Below are 24,640 nucleotides of genomic sequence, written 5' to 3'. Positions count from 1 at the left end.
GCACCGGGCAGTGGCGTGGCCCGCCTGTCGGACAGGTCTAGGGCCAGTCGACTTTCGAGGGGGTAGCGGTAGAGGCCGGAGCGCGCAGGGGCAGCTCCCGAGGGACTGTGCCCGAGCCTGCCGGTCAGAAACAGAGTCGGGCCATCAGGGCAGGACCACGCCAGGACCACCAGCCGGCCGCTTGCTGGGAGACTCTTCCCTAAATCGCCAGCGCCCTTAAAGGGAGCGCCCAGGCACCCCCACGTCTCGGGGGCACCGCTCGGGAAGGGGGGGGTCAGCCAAAGCACACCCCCTTTGACCAAGCTCGTGAGATCTTCTTACCAGGTTTAGCGTAAAGAAAGGGCCCTACTACCCTACAAGAATGCTGCCTTCCTGGACCCGCTGACCTCCACGCCCAGCTCCCCCAGGTCCTCTACTCCCCTCTCCACTCTGGGACCCAGAGCCAGATACACGCGCAGGCACGCACACGGATCCCCTTCCTGAACACCGTGGCTACCTGAGGGCCCGCGGCTCGGAGAACTCCTCATAACTGTGCACGGAGTCACTGTAAGATTCCCGGGAGCCCAGGGGTGGTGGGCGGACAGAGTACTGGTGGACTGAGGCATTGGGCTGGGATGTGGTGTAATAGGGTGGCGGGATGCTGTTGCTTGTCTCGCTGCGATAGTCGCTGTCGCGATCGTCCACCGCACTGTCAGGGTCATCGTCTGGAAGAGAGAGGAGGGGAGGGAAGAGGGTGAGGAGGGGAGGGAGAGAGAGGGCGTCCAATGGAGGCCAACACAGTCTCTCAGACTTAGGGAGTCTTCGCTGTCTGCTAACCCAAGAAGAGGGATCTTTGCCAGAATGAATGCAGGATCTCGGGTCAGGCAAGACCATTGCGCACCCAGAATCTACGGCCGAATGGAACAGGGCAGAGTGCTGAACTTCAAGTGTTTTATAAGCACTAAAGGGCATTTTAGTGTGGTTTGTTTTCCTTGATAAAAAAAAGAACAGCGTCGAAGGATGCGAGATTGTGATTAGGACAGTAGAGACTCAATTTATTTAAAAGGCAACCCTGGAAAACAAATGGGCTGCAAGAGAAAAGAAATGAAGGCCCAGATTAGGTGGCCCAGGGCGTGAATTGACCGGTGGTATTAAATGCCAAGGGGGGTGATTTGCCCCTTTTTAATGCCTTTAGGTTTCTTTGCTCGTGTTCCGGATGTGTGTGTATTTTTCTCGCCTTATTATTTTAATCTCCTAACTCCCCCCCCCCCAGCTAATTGTGTCTGTTTCTATGTATTTGACAAATAGGTCCATTTTTTTTAAATGGGGTGAACGGTGGGGGGGGGGGCGCCTGGGTGGCTCAGGTCATGATCTCACGGTGCGTGGGTTCGAGCCCCACATCTGGCTCTGTGCTGACAGCTCAGAGCCTGGAGCTGCTTCGGATTCTGTGTCTCCCCATCTCTCGGCCCCTCCTCTGCTCGTGCTCTGTCTCTCTCTGTCTCTCAATAATAAACAAACGTTAAAAAAAATCAAGTTCATCCTTCATGTAAACACCTATTTGGATTCATTCCCTAAGTTAGTTTGCCTTTTGAGAAACCTTGAATTCATTCTCAGCGAGCAAAGCCAGCCTCATCAAGGTCACTCTGGCCTCCTGGTTTCTCATCTGACTCGGGCCACTGTGACCTACGAGCTTTTTATCCTGTCCCTGTCGTAAGCGGCCACCATCTGATGTGCTGGGTGCCATCAGTGCCGGCATTTTAGGCAGAGGCAGATGTGAATTTCCACGGCTCAGGTCTACACGCATCAGGGTATAACTGTGAGGCCACGGAGGCCTGAAGCCGGGGATCTGAAATCCGGACAGAGTGTCCCCGTGGAATCCTGGACGAGTTGTCAACCTTACCGAATTGTTCCTTCGACCCATTTGTTCGCTACCCAGTTTTCTGGGTGTAGAGCCTCTAACCAAACCGGCATCCTTTCTGCCCAACTGTCCTGGACCAGGCCAAGATGCTCCCAGCCAAACTGCCTGACGCTGCGGGTGTAGTCGGCGAACGGTGTTTGTTTGTTTGTTTGTTTTTCCAGACACATTGTCCAGTTTTGGGGGGCAAATTGCTTTCTATCGGTTTGGGTTTTTTGGTTTTGTTTTATTTTGCTTCCGCCCTGACTCCGCTTCCTCCCACATGGCTTTTGACCGAATTGCCTGCTTGCCCAGAGAGGCATTTTCAGCCACTTGTGTTTCAACCCACTGGCCCGACTGTCTTTGTGCTTCTTGACCCAGCGATCAGCTTTCGCCACGTTGGTTTTAACCAAAAATATCTCTGTTTGTCGACCGTGCCGTTTGTCTGTGGCAAACGGGTTGGTACCGGGCCCTCTTGCTTGCCGAATGGCTTTTCTGGCTAAATGGGTTTTTGACAAATTGTTCCGGATCAAAGTAGCGGTAAACATTTCCCCTGGTCCCGGAGGGAAGGGGGACGCGGGGTCTGGCCGTCAGGTTGTGGGCACTGGTGGAGGCGTTCCTAGTTGGTGGGGTAAAGGGAAGGAGGGAGATTCACGTTCAGGCCATAAGCCTGGATTTTTCTGGAAGGGGCAAGACATGGAGGAAAGGGAGCTATTCCTTGGGGAGATAAATGGGCACCCAGGTGTTGGGGGAGGGGAGGGCTGGTCTCCTTCCCCCGGGGGTTAAATTGGAGGAAGATGGCAGGGGGCTTTGGGAGCTGAGGTCTCTGGAGTGATCCGTGCCCGGGGTTCCCTGCCCGGCTGCTCTCTCAAAGACCCTCTCCCCCCCATACCTACCCCCCTCTGGGTGACACTGGGGCCCATTTCCCGGCAGAGGAGGAAGGTGGGGAGACAAAAGACAGGAAGGAGTCACAGGAGAGGAGATGACGTTATACACGGGGAACAGGGGGGAAGGGGTCACAGTGCCCAGCTGGAGACAGACAGGTCTCTGGTCGAAATGCCCACTCCTCCCGGCGGAATCCCTCCACCCCGAGCGAGCAGAGCAGGACCCTCGAGACAGACCTTAATGGTCAGGGACAGGAGGGCACAGGCGGGGTCTTATGAGTCCTCAGGCCCCCCCGCCACCGGCTCCCCGATTCCCCGGCGGTCGGGCAGGGGGGCCTCAGGGTTGCCAAGGCCCCCACCTCCCCGTGGCCTCCCAGAACATCAAGCTGAGTACTTACTCTGCTGTTCACCCCAGCCAAAATAATTCCAGTTGCCTACAAAGAGAAGGGACAGAGATAATAAAAGGGAGCAGGCGGGGGCGGCACGGGGGGGGGACCCCCATCCTCTTCATTTTCCCCTTCTTCTCCTCCCACCCCAGGACCTCGATCCCCTCCTGCCCCGAGCGTCTCAGAATATCACTCTAACCCCCCTGACATTTGTGCTGCCTTCGGTCATCAAGGTGGGGTAACCGCATCCTTCAAAGAGGCCACAGTCTCAGCCAGGAAGTAATCAAGGGGACCTTCGGGCCCAGGGTTTTATCACCCCTGCCCTCCCCCTTCCGGCAAACAAGGAAAGAAACCCTGGACTGGAAATCCTACACTTCGAAATACCACCACCCCCCCCCACCCGCCATTGGGTGGGGTTTAATAATTCTGGTCGTTTGACAGGTGAAGGCATAGGGCTCAGAGAGGTAGAGTGAGCAGCCTAAAGTCACACAGCTTCTGAGCATCAGGACCGGGGAGAGAACCACATTTCCCCCCATCCCCTCAACCCCAGCGCCCCCCCCCACCCCCACCCCGGGCATCTTGGGAAAAATGCCTCGGGCCAGAGTCCTGACACCTGGCTGCCTCCTCCGTGAAACGGAGGCGACAAACTGTTCCCAAGAGAACTTGGAGGTAAAGGCTGAGGGGTAAGGTAAGTCTCCGTTCCCAAACTGAACCCACCCCTTCCTTCAGTCCACCTGTCCAGGAGTCACCTGTCTGCTCCTGCCTGATGCTGTCCCCACCCCACCCCTTCAGTGACCCCGTTCGCCACCAGGGTGGGGGGTTGTAATTTCCTCAGGGCGGTGATGACCCCTCCCCAGGTAGGGAAGTCAAAGGGTTTCTCGATAGCAGCCCCAAGAAATGAGGTCCCCCAAGTGCAGTCCCCCCCCCCAGCCCCTCCACTTTGTGGTTACCATCCTGGGCATATGGGGGGTCGACAACGCATACAGGGGAGACTGGGGGGGGGCCGAAAGGGGGAAGGGGGAGCAGGATGGAGAAGGAGAAAGAGGTTGAAAGGTGGGGGGGCCCAAAGTGCCACGGGTGGGGTTCTGCCCTGAGACTGCATGATTTGTCCCTTTCTCCCCACTCCAGAGGACTCGGAGGGCACTTTTAGGAGAGAGACATCTCCTTGGCCCAGGCGCGACCGGCCTGGGTGCCTCTGAGTCTCTGTAAGGCCAAGGAGGATAACCCCCCCTGCAGACTTCAGCCTCGACGGAGGGGCAGGCGTCAGAGGCACGGGACTGTCATTGCCATCAACAGATGCGGTGCAGTGGAAAGAGAAGCAAACTTGGGAGCCCCGCAGACCTGAGTTCAAGTCCTAGCTCTGCCTCCGGCTGGGTGTGTGGCCTTGGGCAAGTGGCGTCTCTTCTTGGGCCTCGGTTTCTCTGCCTCAGAAAATGGGCGAGTGAAAAAGCCTTCATCCATCGTTCGTGCACCCTGTGTTAACAGGGTTGTCTGTCTACACCGTCTGACTGGGCTGCTGGGGTGGGGGCGGGGGAGGTCTGCGTGGGCCCCGCGGAGGTTTGTTCAACGAGTTATAGGCCCTCATCCAGGGTCCGGCGAGTGACACGAAAGGGTCTGCCAAGGGTTTTTCAAGTCTCTAGAAGGACTCCTCTGCGTCCTTCCAACAGGCCTCAGGGTTGAAGACACTGTCACGCCCTCTTTCACAGAGAGGGGCTCTGTGGATCCGAGGGGGACACCGGCAGGCCTGCGACCACACAGCAAGGCAGGACTCACATTCGGGTCCCAGGTCTTTTCTTTCCACTGCACTGTGAGCAGGCATCGTGCGTTCTTAGGACCTGTCCTCTGGAGGGGAGTGGCCCGTGACACAGGACAGCCCCGGGTGGGGGAGGGACGAGGGTTCAGCTGATGCCCAGGGAGGACTCGAGAGATACTTACAACACTGGTTGCTGGGGACGGGGAGAGGCTTGTCTTGTTCATCTTGGAACGAATACTGAGAGGGAGGGAAGGAGAGAGGGTGCCTCTCAGGAAGGGACAGGAGCCAGGGGACCAAGATGGCCCTCTGCTCTGTTCCATTCTGACCCCCGCCCGCGGCTTCCCAAATCCCCTCCATCTGCAGGAGGAGGATACAGATGTCCACAGAGAAAGACACACACACACACACACACACACACACAGAGCAAGAAACAGAGACGCGACAGCAAAAAGAAACACGGATGAGAGAAAGGAACAAATAGACGTGGGGGCAACCGAGGCAGGGAGCAGAATAAAGAAGAAGACGAGACATGAGGCTGGACAAAAACGGTTAACTTGTGAGTGTCGCCCGTTTTGGGCTCCACCTCCCGCGGGACAGAGCTCTGGTCTTGCCTGCGGTTTCTTCCTCGCCTTCGCCTTCGGAAGGCTGTTCTTCTGGACCTCAGTGGCTCTTTGCGCGGTGATGACGCAGAGCCACGAAGAAGACGGGGAATGTCACGGAAGAACAGGGGGGCAGGGGCGCCTGGGTGGCTCTGACGGGCACGCGTCCGGCTTCGGCTCAGGTCACGATCTCGCGGTTTGTGAGATCGAGCCCCGCGTCGGGCTCTGCGCTGACAGTGCAGAACCTGCTTGGGAGGCTCCATCTCTCTCTCTCTCTCTCTGCCCCTCCCCTACGCTCTCTTTCTCTGCCCCTTCCCTACTCTCTCTCTGCCCCTCCCCTACTCTCTCTCTCTGCCCCTTCCCTACTCTCTCTCTGCCTCTCCCCTACTCTCTCTGCCCCTCCCCTACTCTCTCTCTCTCTGCCCCTCCCCTACGCTCTGTCTCTCTGCCCTTCCCCTACTCTCTGCCCCTCCCCTACTCTCTCTCTGCCCCTCCCCTACTCTCTCCCTCTCTCTCTGCCCCTTCCCTACTCTCTCTCTCTCTCTGCCCCTCCCCTACACTCTCTCTCTCTGCCCCTCCCCTACTCTCTCTCTGCCCCTCCCCTACTCTCTCCCTCTCTCTCTGCCCCTTCCCTACTCTCTCTCTTTCTCTCTGCCCCTCCCCTACTCTCTCTCTCTCTCTGCCCCTCCCCTACTCTCTCCCTCTCTCTCTGCCCCTTCCCTACTCTCTCTCTCTCTCCCTCTCTGCCCCTCCCCTACTCTCTCTTTCTTTCTGCCCCTCCCCTACTCTCTCTCTCTCTGCCCCTCCCCTACGCTCTGTCTCTCTGCCCTTCCCCTACTTTCTGCCCCTCCCCTACTCTCTCTCTCTCTGCCCCTTCCCTACTCTCTCCCTCTCTCTCTGCCCCTCCCCTACTCTCTCCCTCTCTCTCTGCCCCTTCCCTAATCTCTCTCTGCCCCTCCCCTACTCTCTCTCTCTCTCTCTCTCTCTCAAAATACATAAACTTTCAAAAAAATCTTTTTAATTAAAAACTAAAGAAACAACACGGGTACAGAGCTAGTAGGGGAAGGAGGACTTTGAAGAAACCCAAGGAGTTGAGGGGTGTGGGGCGGAAAGCGGAGGTACGAACTGCCGCAGGGCCCCTGTGTCTCCTCGAGGGCGTCTGGCAAGGGCAGGACTTGAGCCGATTGAAATCAGTTGGTCGTTGGGGGACTGTATGCCCCTCAATGCCATCCTTGCTTTGAGACGGGACCAAACGAATCGCCGATTTAGTCCAGTTAGGGACACAGACGTGGGGAGACCAGTGGAGAGAGACGAGGACGTGGGGAGACAGAGAGACAGACACAAGAAGAACAGAGTCGTCCCCCCGCCCCGCCCCCTCCAACGCTCACCTCATCCTGGTCCCGCATGGCGTTCAGCTGCTCCAGCTTCTTGGCCCAGTAGCGCGCTTCCTCCTCAGGGATGTCTGGAAGCGGAGCCCAGGCTGTGAGTCTGGAAGCCCGCCCTGCCCCTCAGCCTCCACCCAGTGCACCCTGCAGGCCTAGGGCCTGGTCTCAAGGGGGTGGAGGAAGAGGAAGGGAGAACAGGGCAAGCTCCCATCCCTCCCCGCCCCAGGCCGCCTTGGGAATGAACGGTGGGTGGCCGAGGAGAAGCTCGTGGCGTCACAAAGGTGGGGAAGCCACGGGTCCTCGGAAAGATGGTACGGAGATGACTGAGCTGGGTCCAAGAAAGCAAGAGGAGCTTCTCTGTGTCTCTGTCTCTGTTTATCTCCACACGTCTCTCTGCCTCTGTCTCTCCTCGTATCCCCAGCTCACCAAGGACCAGCCCAGGACAGCTCAGACCCAAGCCCCATGGGTCAAGAAGCAACTGGCTGCCTGCTGGTGACCTAGAGGGCCTGGGACGTGCTCTGCGCACGGCAGACACATGGCCCGCTGCCTCGCTGCACCTGCGAAACTCTCTCTTCTGGAGAGAGGAAACTTCATCTTCAGAACGAAGGGCGGCCTGAAGCCACCCAGGCCTGGCCATTCTCCTGGGCCTGAGGAGGGTCCTGTGCCCCCCACACTCACCTAAAGGCAGCTCGAAGCGGGTGTCAAGGAGGATGCGGTGGAAGGTGGGGTCCTTGGTGCCGCAGATCTCGCTGTCCGCCATGATGACCTGAGAGTCCAGTGTTAGCCACTCTCCAGGGCCCTCCTGGGGGTTGGGATGGGGTGACAGGGCCCAAAGTGACACAGGGTGGAGCAGGGATCTGCCGCACGCCGGCCAGTGGGCCCCCTACTCTCACAGAAGATCCCCTTTGCCTCACCTCACTCTTACCCCGAGAGCAAGGGTCGTGCCCCACTTTACAGATGAGGCAACTGAGACTCAGAGAGAAGGTCCCAGTCCAGGGCCACGCGGTAGGTCAAGGACGCAGAGAGAAGGCCCTGTGGGGCCAGGTAGCAGGGGTCTGAAGCTCGCGTCGCTATTCCTCATCTCTGATGAGGCGTATGTGGCCCCCGCTTCGAATAAAAGCCCTGAAGCCCAGCCAGGGGAGAACCCCCACCCCAAGCGAACAAACCAGACCCGCCCTCACAGGAGACAGAGCCAGGCACAGGCACCTCCAGCCCAGAGAGTCAAGGGCAAAGCCAGAGGAAGGGAGGGGGCAGGGGCATCCCAAGGGAAGTTAGGGAAGACTTCCTGGAGGAGAGCACATCGGAGCTGGGCTTAGAGGGTGATGGAGAGGGTACTTGAAGCCCAGGGAACAGCACGTGCAAAGGTTCAGAGGCCATCTTTGGGGCCTATGAAGGGTGGAGGTTGGGGTGTGGGGGGAGCTGAGGCTGGCAATGTAGGCAAGTGACATCAAGAAGGCCTCCCAGTGCCTGGGGCGCCTGGGTGGCTCAGTCGGTTAAGTGTCCGACTTCAGCTCCGGTCATGATCTCACGGTTTGTGGGTTCGAGCCCCGTGTCGGGCTCTGTGCCGACAGCTCAGAGCCCGGGACCTGCTTCCGATTCTGTGTCTCGCTCTCTCTCTGCCCCTCCCCTGCTCGTGCGCTGTCTTTTAAAAATGAATAAGCGTTAAAAAGAAAAAAAAAAGAAGGCCTCCCAAAGAAGATGGGCAGAGATGGCAAGAAAAGGTCCCAGGGTGGTAAGATCCCCCTGGGTTCAGCATGAAGGGGCTGAGGGGAAGGGGTGAGGCTTAAGGCCAGGGGGCCAGGGAGGAGGCCAAGCTTATGGTCTACCGCCTCCGGGGCTGGTGCAGCCTTCCCCCTGCACAAAGTGCCCATTACCCACAATGTGTCCCTTCTCTCTCTTCCATCGGAATACATCTTCAGCAGGGCCACGGCCTATGTAGCTTAAGACTACATTTCCCCGACTCCCTTGCAGCTAAGGGTCCGCACGACTAAGTTCTAGCCAATAGGCGATGAGTGAAGTGCGGTGAGCCTCTTCCAGATGAGGCCCTTAACCAAGAGGGTGAGCCCCCTCCCTGGCCACCTTTTCTTCCCTTGATAGCAAAGCAGACGTAACGGAGATCCTCCAGCAGCCGTCCCTGGCTGCACAGAGAGAAAGGCAGAGCAACAGGATGGAAGTTTAGACCCTAGTGACTTTGGAGTCACCATCACAAACGTTGTGGGCGGACGGAGATACGCGTCCATCGTGTTTAGGCCCCTGGCCTCTGGGCCCCTCCAAGGCACTCTTCCCCAACCCTTGACCCACCACTCACTTCGTTGGACTGGCGGATGGTCCGCAGGGGAATCCACACGGTGCCCACCATTGTGTCCCAGATGAGACCCTTGTTCCACACCTCTACCGTCAACCCCAAATCCAGGCGGTTAATCTCACTGTGGAGAGAGGGGAGGGGCATGAAGGGGTAGGAGTGAGGGGTGAAGTCTCAGAAAAGTCCGTTCCCTGCCTTATCTTAGGACACACAGCCAACTGGAATTCAACCCCAGGCCTGGATGAGGCCTACCAGGAAGGTAACACAGTAATCTTTGTTTTACAGAGGGGAAACTGAGGCCAAGGGGTTAAGTTACATGCTCAGGGTATCACAGCAGAACCCGGGAAGGTATCACCTCTCCTGAACCCCCAACTCCCTTGGCTCTTCCTGGAGCCCTCAGGCCCAGAGATACTGGCTAAGGGAGGAAGAGGCTCAAACACTCTCCATGGCTCCCTATTACCCCAGGATAAGGGCATTCAGGATGCCTCCCTCCTTCGCAATGTCACCTCCATCCAATCATATGGGGACAACCCTGAGAATGTGAATGATACCACCTCTAGGCACTTTTCTCGCAGGACCCACCCTGGAAATAGGCAGATTGGGAGGAAAACCTTGGGGAATGTCCCCCTTCGCTGAATTTACCAATCCACCGGAGATTTGTCTCGAGGACTGTTCTCCTTGAGTGTATCTGTGACCTGGTCGTTCAGTGACTGGTTTCCAGGGGGTTGGGGACCACACTGTCTCTCCTCTTCCGCATCTTCCCTAGGAACCTGCAACTCCCACCCTTTCCTCAAATTCCTCTGCTCCAGGGTCCCAACTCTGGGTTCTCTCATGGCCTCCACCACTGCTCGTCCCCGGTCAGGCTCTGCTCGGGGGGTTGAGGGCTGCCTGGGTCCAAATCCCAGCTCTGCCAGGTATGAGCTGTGTGACACTGAACAGGTGGCTTTGCCTCTCCAGCCTCTGCCTCATCTGTAAAATGAGGATTGAAATAGCGCCCTCCCTCCCAGGCTTGTGTGTGTGTGTGTGTGTGTGTGTGTGTGTGTGTGTGTGTGGCGGGGGGGGGGTTGATTTAATCAAAGCCTTAGAAGGGGGCCTGGTATTTTGTGGGTCATCATCAGAGAAGATGGGGTGTCATACGGGGCGCCTGGGTGGCTCAGTCGGTTGAACATCTGACTTCGGCTCAGGCCATGATCTCACAGTTTGTGGGTTCGAGCCCCGCGTCAGGCTCTGTGCTGACAGCTCAGAGCCTGGAGCCTGTTTCGGATTCAGTGTCTTCCTCGCTCTCTGCCCCTCCCCCACTCAGGCTCTGTCTCTCTCTCTCTCTCTCTCTCAAGAATAAATAAACATTAAAAAAAATTTTAAAAAGGAAAAGAAATCACACAAATGACTAAAATAACACTTGGTGGCTAGACCTGAAACTGCCCACCAATTGAAGCTTGGGGCTGTGGTCAGGGAGGGCTTCCCTGAGGAGGAGACACCGGTGAGACCCAAAGGACAAGATGGAGCCTGCCAGGTCCGGTGGGAGCGGTGGGGGAGAGGAGAGAAGAGCAAGTGCAAAGGTCCTGGGGCAGGAACAAGCTGAGCCAGAAGAGATGGAGGCAGATGCTGGCAGGAGATCACAGGGGCCGGGCCTGGAAAGGGGGTGCTAGGGAGAAGAGTGTGGGTTTTGTTCTGAGGTTCACAAACCATGAGCCATGGGCAAGTTTAGAGAGTGACAGGATGTGATTTGCAGTTTTAAAAATATCCCCCTGGCTGCCCGGAGGAGAACAGATTGCCGGGAGGCAGGAGGCGGGCAGCAGCAGGAGGCCAGGGGAGGAGGCTGGCGGGCAGCGGGGACTTGGCTGGTGGCCACGGAGATCAAGAGGCAAAGCCGATGGCTGGACGCTGGACGCGGGGCTGCGGGAGGAGGGAGCGGAGTCCCAGACAACACCCAGGTGTCCGGCTCGCTCTGTGGGACCAGCAAGCGATGCGACAGGCCCTGCTAACTCAGTCACTGCAGACTCACAACATGAAATCCTGTTCCCAGCTGGGCTGGCTGCCCCGCACCGCGATGGTCGTGCTCTTGACATTTTGCACCTTCAGGGTCACATACGTGTTGAATTTCTCTGCAGTGGTGAGAGCAGGGGTCAGCACAGGGGCCCAGGGAGTCCCCATGCCCCTTCCCAAGCTCTAGACGACCCTCTTATAACCCCCTGGGGTCTCCGTGTGCTTGGGGCCACGGTCTAATAACCAGGTCCAATAGACGGAGCTGTTTCTGTGCCTACAGCCCAGGCTGACCCCCAGAGCCCCTCCCCCGCCCCAGTCCCTCAGAGCATAAGGGAAGAGCCTTGTGGGATTTGGGGGTGCCTAATCTAGCTGCTTAGAAATGACTACGTTCAATAGCTTTGATTTTTCAGATGGGAGGACTGAGGCCCTGGAGAGGGGAACCAAAATGACAGTAAGGGGCGCCTGGGTGGCTCAGTCAGTTGAGCGATCGACTTCGGCTCGGGTCGTGATCTCACAATTTGTGGGTTCGAGCCCCACGTCGGGCTCTGTGCTGACAGCTGAGCCTGGAGCCTGCTTGGGATTCTGTGTCTCCCTCTCTCTCTGCCCCTCCCCCACTCATGCTCTGTCTCTCTCTGTTTCAGAAATAAGTAAACATTAAAAAATATTTTGTTTAAATGACAATAAGAAATTCCCTTCGCCTCTCCGAGCCTCACTTTTCCCACTTGTAGCCTGATCTAGGAGTCCCAGCCTGTCTCTTAGGATCCTGGGAAGGGCTGTTGGCTCAGGGTGAGCCCCACCTCCACTGGATTCTCCAGGGGATGGCTGGGGAGACTCTGGGATCACAAGCCAGGTCTGACACTCTGTGATGCTCAGCAGACAGGCAGCCCAAGTCCCCTGTCACTGGCTCCGGCCCCCTCCCCTATGTCTCCAAGACACAGACAGACAGACAGACGACACAGGACAGGGCAGGAATAGAGGCCACTTACCTTGGGCACCATCAAACTTGGCTTTTTTGACTGTGGAGAGAGACAGAGATAGGGAAAGGAGATGGGGAGAGAGGTGGGGAGAAGAGAGAGACAAAGACACCGAGATGGAAATAGAACAAGACAGGCAGAGAGGACAGGGACACAGAAACAGAGAGACAAAGAAAAGCAGAGACAGAGAGCAAAAGGGACCGATGGAGAGATCAAACAGAAAACAAAAACGAGAGAGAGAGAGAGAGAGATGAAATCAGAGACAGAGACAAGAAGAGGAGAAACAGGAAGGAGAGGAGGGAGGCAGGGATGAGAGGGGGAGAGAGAAGCCATCAGACAGATGAGCATAGACAGACCTCAGGGTTGAAGGAAATTTGGACCCTGGGAGCAGTTTCTGCCCCCTTTCCCTCCCCATCAAACTCCCCCCCAAGAGCTCCCCCACCTCTGGCTGTGCCTTTCCCCACAGTTGAACAGGATTCAAAAGAAGGAGCTGGGCAGGGCACAGGAGAGGCCTCCCACAGGAAGCCCTCCAGGATTGCAGCAGTGAGAGACCAGTTAGGGAGGAAGAGAGGTGGGGAGAGAGGAGAAAGGCGATCTCCAGTGACCCCCATCCCCCTGTCAGGCCACTGAGGCTTCTCCCCCAATTATCCAGCTCAGTCTGTCCTACCAAATGCCCCACCCCGGGGGTTGAGGTCTCATGTTCAAACGGGACTGGGCGACGTCGCACAGAACCGCCCCGAGACCTGGCTCCCTAGCGCACAGAGAGACATCCTAACCCCCGCCGGGAGGTTGTTACGGCTTGTCCAGCCCAACCCGCCGATGAAACGTGAAACCCAAATACGTGTCGGGTCCCAGGTGGTCCAGTCTCTCCGGGTTTCACGTAACCCCACAGTCCCAAGGGAGTCAAAGCAGTGCCACTGTTCCCTGGGTCTTCTCACGGGATACAGAACTTACATTCAACATCTCTCACACCCTGCAGCTGCCCCCGACATCCTTCCCCGCCACCCACTCTGTATCTCCACCCAAACCCTGCTTCCCCACTGAGCCCTTCCGCCTGTTTTCCACCATCCTTTCCCCTTGTTCCTTTTCGATGTACGTTGTGGTTCCCACGGGCAACACACGCACCTTTTGCAAAATCCAAGGCGCCCCAGAGATTGGTACGCGACGAGAACAAGGCTCTTCCCACCCCAGGCCCCGCAGTCCCCGCCTTGTGCAGTCAACACTACCGGTTCCTTCCAGGGCTACGGGCACACAGTCTGTGATCCAGCAGCCGTGTGCACTATTTTACTTCCTACGCCAATGGCAGCGTTCGACACCCTCTGTAGAAATTTGCTGTCTCTCGGGACGGACTGAAGAGTTTGTGCAAGCGAGTCGGAGGATAAACTCCTAGAAACAAAGTTGCGCGGGTTGCTACTCTTTCTTTTATTCTGAGAGCCAAGTTCAGCCCTTTTGTGGGCAAATGCCATGGCCTCCCATCTTGGGGTCATATCTCTGTCCACATCGCTTGAATTTCTGTCTTGCAAAAGCGCCCAAAAGATACCAGTGAAGGGAGAATTCCCATCAAGGGTGGGGGTGGGGTGGGGGCCGTGGGGGTGGGGGGGGATTGACGTCCAGAAGCACAGCGAACCCCCCGGAGTTGCAGAGCAGGAGGGAGAATGATCACCTTCCCATACTACTGCCCAACCCCCACCAAACTTGAAATGCAGATGGGCTGTGCGTCGTACTCAACACCCCTGGGTTTGGGTTTGGCAGGTTGAAGTGCGGAAGGAGCCCTCGGCTGGACCTTGGGAGAGGCGAGCACTGGTTCAGCACGGAGTCAGGTGGAGTCAGGTTCAGCCTATGGTGCTGTGTGAACCCGGGCAGGTGAACCCCCTTCTCTGGGCTTACTCCATCTCTCTCTTTCTGGTTTTCTAGATCTGGCTTTCTCTCTGTCTCTCTGTCTCCTGCTGTATTTTATCCCTGCGTCTCTGTCTCTCTTTGCCCCACACCCCAAGTCAGTCACCGTGTCCTGTCTTCCTCACCTTCCCATTCAAGACACGTAACGGCATGGGCAAAGGCCCCTCTCTTGGGTACATGCTCAGCTCCTGTCCCACTGCCCCCTTCTTGCACCCTCAGCCCCGCTCAGCCCACAGGGAGCTCAATCACCCAGCTCCTCACCCCTGGGGCCGAGTGAAGCTCAGGGACCCTTAGGAGGGTGCCCTCTTTGAGGTCTCTGAGCTCTGCCCCTGGTCTGTAAAAAGGGACCCGGAGCAGGAGCCGCAGGTGTCCTTCCTAGGGGACCCCCTGCTTGCACTCCTGTTGATTGGGAAGGGTGGAGCAGTGATGGCGCAGAGGCAGGGGCCAGGCAGGGAGGAAGGACGGAGAGGGACACAGACAGAGGCTGAGAAAGGGGCACGCACGGAGGGATCAGTCTGGCGGAAGGAAGAAAAGGAGAGGCAGAGTGGGGAGAGAAGGGTTGGAGGGGGATCTGAGGGGCTGATTGGTGTCTAGCCTGGCCTGGCCCGCAGATCCCGCTCTGGGTCCCCTCACCAGGGACAGAGCTCAGAGAGGAGGGCAGTCATCCAAAGTTTGTCCTCCATCCTCTCCTCCTGGGTGGGGATGGGGTGACTCTCCCTGTCTCCATTCTCCTGATTCTGTTTCTCTTCCTCCCCTTCTCCCCCATCTGACTGTCTCTGTCTCTCTTGTCCCCTCTCCCTCAGAGTACCCACTTTCTTCCTCCTTAAGCCTCAGGAGGACCAGAGCTTCACCCTTGGGCCAGAGGGTGATGAGCTCAGCTGGGGCCCACCAGCAGTGAACTGATTGCTAGAAGGCTCTAGCCCCGAAAGCTGTGGCCAGGCTCTGGCTTCCAGGACCCTTGAGTGGGTCCAGGATGAGGACATCATTGTATATTCCTTACTGAGAACTGAGGCAGGAGGGGGAGATTCGGGGGCGGGGCTCAGAAAGAAACGCGGTGGGGGGGATCAAGGAAGGGGCTCAGAGTGGGGAGAAGGACTCAGGGGGGCATGGGGTATAGGGTGAGGGGTGCAGGGGAGAGGACTAGGAAAGGAAGCTCGAGAGCTGGAGGAAGGTCTTGGTGGGGAAGGGGGACTCAGGAAGGCAGAGAAGCGATGTCATCAGGGGAGGGGCTCAGAGGAGGAGAGGCCTCAAAGGGAGGGAGGGGTCTCAGGGCAGGAACCAAGTCTAGGTCCTTCTGTCTTTCCCCCTCAGTAAACGGTCCCAGTCACTGTCGCCTTCACCACCCAGGCACTGTCGCCTTCACCACCGTAGTCATCACGTCTCTGCCCGGCCACTCCCTCCCAACCCCCCTCGCTGCAGTATCGGGGTCAGCGGGGCGGAAGCGCCACCCCTCCCCGCGAGCTCCTGGTCACACGCACAAGGCTATTTATAAAGCGAGCACAGAGGGCGTGGGCGACGAGACAGCTGGGAGTGACGGCTGGGGGAGGTGCACACTGCTGGCCCCTCTGACAGGAGGCTGGGGAGACACCGTGTCACGACGGTCAGCAGCCTGCGCGGCCCTTGGGGACCCCATCAGCCCTGACTGATTAATGTGGTTACACAGGCAGATGCTGGCCAGGGCAGAACCCGGGAAGGTAGGCACAGGGGCTCAGGCTTCAGGACTTCCATAGGCGCCGCCAGGCTCTGCATCTAGGAAATGGAGCGAAGTAGGGCCTTCTCCCCTTCCTCCTCCCCTCTTTCTCCCTCCTCCTCCTGCTCCCCTTTCTTTTTAGTCATTATTAGAATCGGCATTATTATACTGCCATTGCTACTGTTTTTATTATTACTCTCACCAGCATCATTACTATTTGTATTATTTGGTTGGATTCTAAGTGTGCCCCTGGTCTGGACAACCCTGGAATTGAGGGGCACCTCCTCCTTGACTTGCCAGGCCTGGGGTGGGGGCGGGGGAAGCGTTGGACCCCAACCATCAAGGGAAGCATCAGGAAGCTCCCTTCAGAACATGCTCACTGGGTGTTGGCAAACACTACAAGATGGGGTAGGAGGGAAGGGAGGCATAAAGGATTCAGAAATTGATCTTGAGATATTTGGCGGTTTTATGCGTGATGCCAACGGCCTATATGAGTTTTGTGATAAGGGCACTGGCCCCACTGGCTTTCATCTGGGAGAGAGGACTCCTACCTTCCATTAACGGAAATAAGCCAGAGCCCAGGTAGGGATTTCAGTGTAAAAAAACAAACACACCAAGAACCTCGACAGAGATTTCTGTGTTTTTTACCCACTGCCACTTAGAACTAGGCCTGACATATAGTAGGTGCTCATCAAATAGTGTTCAATGAAACAATGACATAATTTCCTCCTCCAGCAGCCCTGTGGTGAGATCTGCCCCCTGGGCGCCGTCCGCGGTGTGGCACGCTCGGTCCCTGCTCTGTCCAGGGTGCTGAACCCCTTTCCCTGGTTTACCTCCAATGAACTTGGCACGCCTTTTTACCTCCTGTGTACTACTGAGCCCTCCTCAGGCCTGAGAACGCAGTGAGCTCTCAGGAAACGTCCTACACCCACGGACCTCCTTCCCGAAGGCTTTTAGTCCCCATTAATAAAAACACCATCATTGATTTTTCCTGTCATTGGCTCACACTTACGGAACTTTTCCACAGGCCAGGCAGCATGCCAAGGGCTCTGTGTGCCTCATCTCACTGGAGAGTTCTAGCAAACCTAGGCAGTGGGTGCGATTAGTGTGCCCATTCTACAGATGGGCGCGCTGAGGAATGAAGAGGATACAGGACTTGCCAGGAAGCAGTGGATTTAAGGGTTCAAACCTAGGCCTGTTGGACTAGGGATGTCCCGGTTGGCACTCACAGAGTAAGCCCATTGTATGTGGGAGGAAAGTGAGGCACGGGTTAGGAGAGGGACTAAGACTGCAGCCCTGAAGATGAATCAGAGCCAACCCTGGAGGGCATCCTATGATTATAGTGAGAGCAAAGACTCAGAGGCAACCTCCCCTGGCTAGGTGGTCATCAGAAATAGGGCAGCCAGGGGAAGAGGGGTTTGTGAGGGCTTCCTGGGAGAGAAGCAGAGGGAGAGGCCACAATGAATGGGGGAGATAATGACATGTCTCTTTATTGCGTGAGTGAAGGAAGACGGTGATCCCAGGACAGACTCTCACCCCATGAAAGGGAGGGTTAGTCTTCTTCCAAGAAGAGGTTCAACCTTCACCCTGAATTCCCAGTAGGCTGTGGAGTCAGACAGCTACATCTCTAACTCTGTGGCACTAAGCAAGTTGTCGAACCTCCCTGAGACTCAGTTTTCCTTATCTGTAAAATGGATGTCTGTAAGGATTAAAGAGGGCAATGGGCATAAAAGTCCTCAGCACCGTACTTACAGAATGCCGGATAAACGGGGCTTATTGTTGATATTATTAGTTTTGAGGCAAACTCACCCATGTACACATTTGCTAATTGTATGCAATATGCATTCGCCAAATATTTCTGGAGACTATAAAACCATTGAGTGGCCTGGCCAAATGCTGTAAGGCACATAAGAAGGTCTAGAACGGAGTCCCCACCACCATGATTTTACACGTGCTATTCCTTCCACCTAGAGCACCATGTCCCTCCTGCTTAGCTCCCCCTCATCTTCTGAGACCCAGGCAAATGTTGAGGGTCAAGGGGCAGGGGGAGGTAAAAGCATGCTTCCTAAAGGGAGAGAGCTCTGGATCCTACCTTCCCTGCCTCCCTCAGCCCTTCCCTTTCCCTCCCACTCTGACCGCACCAGCCTGAGGCCAGGAATAGTGCTGGGTCTCCAGGAACGGTGCCTACCATATAGTAGGTGTTCAACAAATGCTTGCTGAATAAATATATGAATGAATTCATGAAGGAGCAAGGTTCCTTTGCAGACTCAGGACTCTGCCAAGCCCTACCAAGTGGATGGGGTTGGGGCAGCAGTGGGACTCCATATAGATAGATAAAGAAATGAGGGGGGGCAAAGGCAAGACCTGAACAAGATGATCTCCTGTATGTTGGTGTCAGATAAGTATGCAAGAGTTTACATTTGTGTGTGTTTGCATGTGCATTTGCTCATGTTACCAGGGAAGGCAGGAGTGCGTACATGGGTGTACGTGTATGCGTGGAGGGACACGTGCTTATGTGTACCACCTGAATGCAGGTGATGATGTGCACATGCATGTCAGGAAGTGCAGTGTGACTGTATGGGCGAAATGCTGGTATGGGTGAGTTTAGGTATCTGCGGGCTTGCAGGTGATGTGTTAATTAGAAACCTATGTTGTGGCGTGTATGTGTGTGTGTGTTACACTGTTATATGGAATGTGCATTTGCTTACTTGCGTGTCCACATATAAGTGTGTATTTTGTGAATCATCATTCGTCTGTTCAAAGGGGCTGCTTTGAATGTCCAGACAAGCGTCATCATGCATGTGGCTTTGGTATGTGTACATGTGTGTGTTTCTTGGGATTGGGGCCCTAACAGGTATACGTAGGTACAGGCCTGTGTGTCAGGGCATGGGTTGACCTCTATGTGACATGGATATTGTGAACACGCATCACACATGTTTGGATACATCCGTGTGTGCATACATGCACGTGGACACACATGCCTGTATTTTGGGGACCATGTGTACATAGCAGAGTGGCTGTGTCCCATATACCTATGTGTGTTCACACACACACACATGAATGTGCACACGTGTCCACGAGTGAGTGTGCATTCATAGGTGGTCTTCGTGGAATCTTGGTGGGTCCTGGGCATTTCTGTCCACACAGGCTGAGTCTGTGTATGAACGTTCCAGTGCGTGTGTGCATAGATACGGGCAAACATGAGTGGGCTCCCGGTTGGGGGTACAGCTATTTCCTCAACTCCAAGGATGAGTTCAAACCCATGGAAAGCCCTCCCAGCCCAGCTCCACTGCTGCCTTGCCCCCTCTCCCTTTTCATTGACCCCCTCAGCCCCAGCGGGCATCACTCCCACCCCTCCCAGCATTTCACCCCTCTCCACTTCTCCTGGTCTCCCCCTCTGCGTTATTCCATTCCCCATACATCTCAGGGTTTTACTCCCCACCCCACCCTGAGCCTTGCCCCTCCCAGCAACACCCCTCCACTCTACTGGTGATTCCCTTCCTGTAAGTTCCACAGAATCATCCAACACAATTCTTCCCCCAGGCCTCCGTTTCTGGAAGCCTCATCCCTCTTCACACCACCCCCACAGTCCAGCCTCCAGTTTGCGTCAGAGTCAAGGGTGAGATTCCCTCCCCTCCCCCCCCCCCCCCCACACAACTAGGCAAACCTTCCAGAGGAAGCCAACTTGGAGGATGTGAGGCAGGGAGCAGAGAGAATCAGGAATAACACACCAAGTGGCCCTCTCCTCCAGTGCCAGCCCCACCGGCCCCACTGCTGGGCAACTTAGAGGAGGGGGAGAGGCCAATAGGGGTTTGGACGTTCACCTCCGCCTTTCCTTTAGTCAGAGTCAGGGGGTCTCCTCCACTTCCCCACCCCCCCCAACTCCATAGGCCAGGGCGTAGTTGGCTTTCAATCTTATGGGCCCTTGGACCACCATCAGCCACGGCAGGGAACGAGCTCAGGGAAAGGAGGTCCTTGTCCCTTTAAGAACACCCGCGTCCACGCCTGCCCAGCCCCGCGCGACAGCACTCTGGAAGCCACCGCGGCAGGGAGCGGGCGGGCGGGGCAGGGTTTGTGAATGGAGCGACGGAGGGGGAGGGGAAGAAGGGGGAGGGGCGACGGGGGCGGTTCCCGGCTCTGGGCCTGTTCACTGGGGTCCAGGTGGAGACGGGGGTTCAGCGTTCGCTCTCTCTCGCTCTCTCTCTCTCTCTCTCTCTCACACACACACACACCACACTCCCCGCTGTCTAAGATCTCCCAAAGCCTAACATCTCAGGTCTCACCAACACACTTCTTCCGAGACCTCAGCCTTCTTGGAGGGAGTAGGTGTGAGTGAGGGAGATGGACCCCAGTCCTTGAAACCCAAGGTGGAGACCTCTATAAGCCTTGAGCCCCTGTTCACCACCAACCCCACCATCCAAGGTCTCCCAGAGCTTGAGTTCTCAGCAGGAATGCCCGGGATGCCTGAGTCCTGGTGGGCTCTCTTCACCCCTACCCCAACCTCAGAAGTGGGGGACAGCGATCATGCCCCTCCTGTGTCTCTTTCCTTCCCTCCCCACCCCAACGCAGAGCGTGGGCCTGGGCGTGGGCCTCCGTGCAGATGGCGTTCGAGCCCCAAAATAGCTCCACCCCACTTCTCCCTCCCTCCATTCGGCGCAAAGTGGGTGAGGTGAGGATGTCGGGAGGGGTGCAGGCCGGCACTGCACCCTCAAGGGGTCAGCTTCCAACGGGGGAAGCCGGTTAGGCGTTCTGGAGTGCTGGAGGGGGCAGGGAGTGGGGAGACCCTCAGGCGATTCCCCCAGCCCCCACTGGAGAGTCCAAAGAGTTAGCGGGGAAATGTGTCCCCAGACACCAATCACAAGCCTCTCAGGACCTACGGAAGGGTCTCCCTAGCCCCGACCCCGGCCTCTTCACACCCAAAGCTGAGGGATTCCTAGAGGTCGCCTGGGCAAGCCCCCTTACCCAAATCTTACATGCTCAAGGCTTGGAGACCCCTCCCCTCTGCACTCCTTTTCCAATTCCGAGCCCAGCCCACGTCCCTGAGAAGCCACAGCCCAGCCCACCGGCGCAAGACTCCCTCCAAGTACCCTACAGGATTCATTCGAACTACCCAGCCCAGCCCCTTCCACACTTAGTAACCTGGTCTACATAGACTCCCCATCTAGACTGTCTCCAGATAGAGCCCCGGATCCCGGCTGGCGTCCACGCGGGCCTCCGCATTCAGCCATGTCCGTACGACCCCCAGCAGCGGCCACTAGGACCCTCTGAGAACGCAGCTACCTCTACCTGGATCACCCTCTCCGGCTCCCTGACGCGTCTACAAGGGCCACCCTCTCAAAAGTCCAGTCTCGTGTACTCAGGTCACCCCCTCAGGAGTCCAGCCGCATCCACACGGACCCCGAGCCCGGTCCGGGTCCACACCGGTCCCCAGCCTCGCAGCCTCGCCTCCTACCTCCAACGCAAAGTAGAGACATGTCTCCGGGGTCGCCGGCGGGCCGGCTCTGTCAGGTGTTGCTTAGCGGCCACTGGGCTGGGGCATGGCCGGGGCTGCAGCCCGCGCTCAGCTCACGCCGGGGCCCGGCCTCCGCCGCCGGCCATCTTGGTTCAGCACCGGGGGTGCGGACAGCTCCTGACGTGGTGCTGATGTGGAGCGGGCGGGCGGAGCCCAGGGACGCCTGATGGGGCGGGGGCGCTGCAGGCTTGGGGGAGCTTTAAAGGGCCGGAGCCGGGTGGGGGCTCCCCGTCCCCAGGGCTTCAAGACCAGAGGGACACAGGGCAGCCCCATTCAGGTTCCCTACAGGCTCTGCGTGTTTTCGTCTCTGCTGGAGTCGCTTTGTGGGCTCTCTGTCTCTTGAGTCCTTTGCTGTCTCTGCTTTCCCTGAGTATCTCTGTTCCTCCGTTTCTGTCTATGTCTGTCTCATTGCCGGCTTCTCTATTTCTTTCTCTCCCTGTGTCTCTCTGCTCCTCTTTTTGTCTCCCCATCTCTCGGTCATGTGTCTCCCTCTGAGCATTTTTTCTGTTCAGTCTCTCTGCCTCTCCCTGCCTAGATCTCCCTCTGAGTCTCTGTTTCACTATTTAAGTCATTCAGGCTGTGGATCTTTGCATACACTCAGACTGGATCCTGTCCTTCACTCCCTTGTGTAACTGGCAAACCCCTATTCATCCATCAACGCCCAGATTGAACACCCCCTCTTCCAGGAAGCCTTCACTGACTCTGCCACACTGGCCCTTTACTTACCTTCTGGACTCCCCCAGCTCCCAACTCTTCCCCTGGCTCAGCCCTGACCCCAACACATCTCTGCTCCCCGCCCTCCCCACTTATCTAGCTGGGCAGTTCCATATGGGTTCAACACAATGCTGCTGGTTTTCATCCACGTTTCTGCAAGTGTGACTGTAATACGTGCAGTTTTCACTATTCTACAGTATTCTCTTGATTTACTATACCTCTGGTTATCTATTTTCCATCTGATAGATCTTAAGATTGTTCCCACTTTGAGTTTATTTTTTTAAAAAAACTTTTACAATCATTCTCAGAAATGTAGGCTGGTGCATGAGTAAGACTGCTGGATCATAGGACACCCACATGCTCTGCTTCACGAGATAACATCAACTTGTTTTTTCTGACGTAACTCCAACTATTTCTATCACACCAGCACCATATAAGCATTCAGTTGCCCCACACCCTTGTCAACACTTGGAATACTCTCAGTTTTTGGATCATGCCAAAATGGAGGGGGAGAAGCGGTGCCTCATTTTGGTTTTGATTTGCTTTCTCATTGCTCACAAGGGGGACCTTTTCCTGTGAGTATTGGTTTCTTCTTAGGGTGAAATTCTTGTTCAAGTCTTTCATCCGTTTTTAATTTTTTTTTTCAACGTTTATTTATTTTTGGGACAGAGAGAGACAGAGCATGAACGGGGGAGGGGCAGAGAGAGAGGGAGACACAGAATCGGAAACAGGCTCCAGGCTCCGAGCCATCAGCCCAGAGCCTGACGCGGGGCTCGAACTCCCGGACCGCGAGATCGTGACCTGGCTGAAGTCGGACGCTTAACCGACTGCGCCACCCAGGCGCCCCTTTCATCCGTTTTTAAAAATGTGACTGTCATTTCCTACTCGTGTAGTTCTTTATCCATATTAGACACAACCCCTTTGTTGGTTTAATGCGTGCTGTAAAACTTTTTTAAAGATCTCCAGTTTTGTGGCTGGTTGCCATTCTATTTATGGTATCATTTTCTGAACAGAGGCTCTTAATGTTTTAAATAAACTTTTTATTTTGGAAAAAATTTAGACATACAGAAAAGTTGCAGAGGCACTGAGCTGTAAAAAGATACAGACTGTTTGTATATACTCTTTACCTAGTTTGTCCTAATGTTAATGTCTAACATGTGGTTACAGGGTTATACGTGTCAAAAGTAAAACATTTACATTGGTGCTTATTATTAACTAAATCGCAAACTTTATATTTCACCAGTTTTTCCAACTAATGTTCTCTTCCTAGGCAATGATCCAATCCAGGATCCTACACCGCATGTAATGATCATATCTCCTTGGTCTCCACCTAGCTGTGATTTCTTAGTCTTTCTTATTAGTCATGACCTCTACAGATGTAAAGAGTACTTGTCAGGCATTTTGCAGAAAGTCACTTGATTTGTGTTTTTCTGATGCTTTCTCATTACGAGACTGGGGTTATGGGCTTGAGGGGAAGATCACAGAGACGGGGGTCCTTCGTTGTCACGAGAGGTCCCTGATGCCCACATGACATCACAGGGACTGTTAACTTTGACCATCAGGGTTAGATGTTGTCTGCCACGCTCATCCACTGTCAACTTACAATTTTTCTCCTTCCCTGTTCTGTTCTTTGTAAGCAAATCACTAAGCTCAGCCCACCCTGAAGGGGAGGGAATTATACTCCAGCTTCTGGAGCAGGAGTATCTAGGGAGATCTTAATTTTAAATTCCTTTTTTACTGCTGTAAAATACACATAACAAAATGTACCATTTTAACCATTTTAAAGCGTACAATGCAGGGGCCTTTTTTTACATTCACAAGGTTGTGCAACCACCACCTCTATCTAGTAATAACATATTTCTGTTACCCTAAAAAGAAAAAGAAACCCCATCCCCGTTGGCAGTCGCTCCTCACCCCCCTCTCCCAGCCCCTTGAAGCCACCAATCTGCTTTCTGTGTCTATGGATTTAATTTAAGATTCTTCAGCCTTAATCTTTTTCTTTGCAGTAAAGAAAATGCAAGACACTGTTATTTCCTCCTTACCAGCTCTTTATCTCTCATTTATTTTTCCTGCCTTATGGTGCAGACCGGTGCAATCTCAAGACATCATGGTAACTGACATCCTTGCCTTGTCTGCCCATCTTAAAGAGAACATTTCCATGTTCACCACCAAATAGGATATCTGCTGGAAGTTTTTAATAGAAAATCAAGTTAAAGAGGTCGACTTCTATTTCCAGTGTGCTAAGACTTTTTTTTTTTTTTTGCTTTTACCACACTCAGGTGGTGAATTTTAGCAATTAGATTTCCCAATCTTTACTGGGTGTATCTTAACTTTTTGCCTTTAATCCGTTCATGTGCAGTACCTTCTCTCTATATGGTTGACATGCATTGGTCTCTCCTGTTGTCTGTCTCTTTCATCCACACATCACCTCCTTCTATCTGCCAAAGCCTCTGATAAACTCATCATTCAGATCCAATTAATTTTAAGCCCCACCGTTCCGTTTTGCTGCCGCCAACAGCTCTGCTAAGTCCAAAGCTATTTGAGCTATCTCATCCCTCCATTTAATCATACCATGCGGGGGCACCTGGGTAGCTCGGTCCGTTGAGCGTCCGACTCTTGATTTCAGTTCGGGTCATGATCCCAGGATCATGGGATCAAGCCCCGCCTCGGACTCCACACTGAGCAT

The 24,640-nt window shown here is 55.3% G+C and overlaps 1 protein-coding gene across 5 annotated transcripts in view; it reads right to left on the bottom strand.

The window, feature by feature from the left end:
* UNC13A (unc-13 homolog A) overlaps positions 1–21,358 on the bottom strand; it is a 59,579-nt gene extending 38,221 nt beyond the window's left edge. For 3 of the 5 annotated variants that reach the window (XM_086698666.1, XM_086698667.1, XM_086698669.1), the window contains exons 1-9: positions 21,181–21,357; positions 12,155–12,184; positions 11,188–11,287; positions 9,189–9,306; positions 7,559–7,682; positions 6,884–6,957; positions 5,079–5,133; positions 3,156–3,191; positions 497–704 (exon numbers count right to left, since the gene is read on the bottom strand). In XM_086698666.1, the coding sequence (XP_086554792.1) occupies positions 497–704; positions 3,156–3,191; positions 5,079–5,133; positions 6,884–6,957; positions 7,559–7,682; positions 9,189–9,306; positions 11,188–11,287; positions 12,155–12,184; positions 21,181–21,202 (767 nt within the window). In that variant the 5' untranslated portion in view covers positions 21,203–21,357. Of the gene's footprint in view, positions 1–496; positions 705–3,155; positions 3,192–5,078; positions 5,134–6,883; positions 6,958–7,558; positions 7,683–9,188; positions 9,307–11,187; positions 11,288–12,154; positions 12,185–21,180 lie in introns of all 5 variants that reach the window. The other 2 variants (XM_086698664.1, XM_086698668.1) reach the window with 1 other exon arrangement.
* Between the last annotated feature and the right edge of the window lie 3,282 nt (positions 21,359–24,640).

This window comes from Puma concolor, chromosome A2 (assembly GCF_028749965.1).
Source record: "Puma concolor isolate L17-30 chromosome A2, mPumCon1.1.hap2, whole genome shotgun sequence".
NCBI lineage: Eukaryota > Metazoa > Chordata > Mammalia > Carnivora > Felidae > Puma > Puma concolor.
This window is presented reverse-complemented; position numbering and strand designations above follow the sequence as displayed.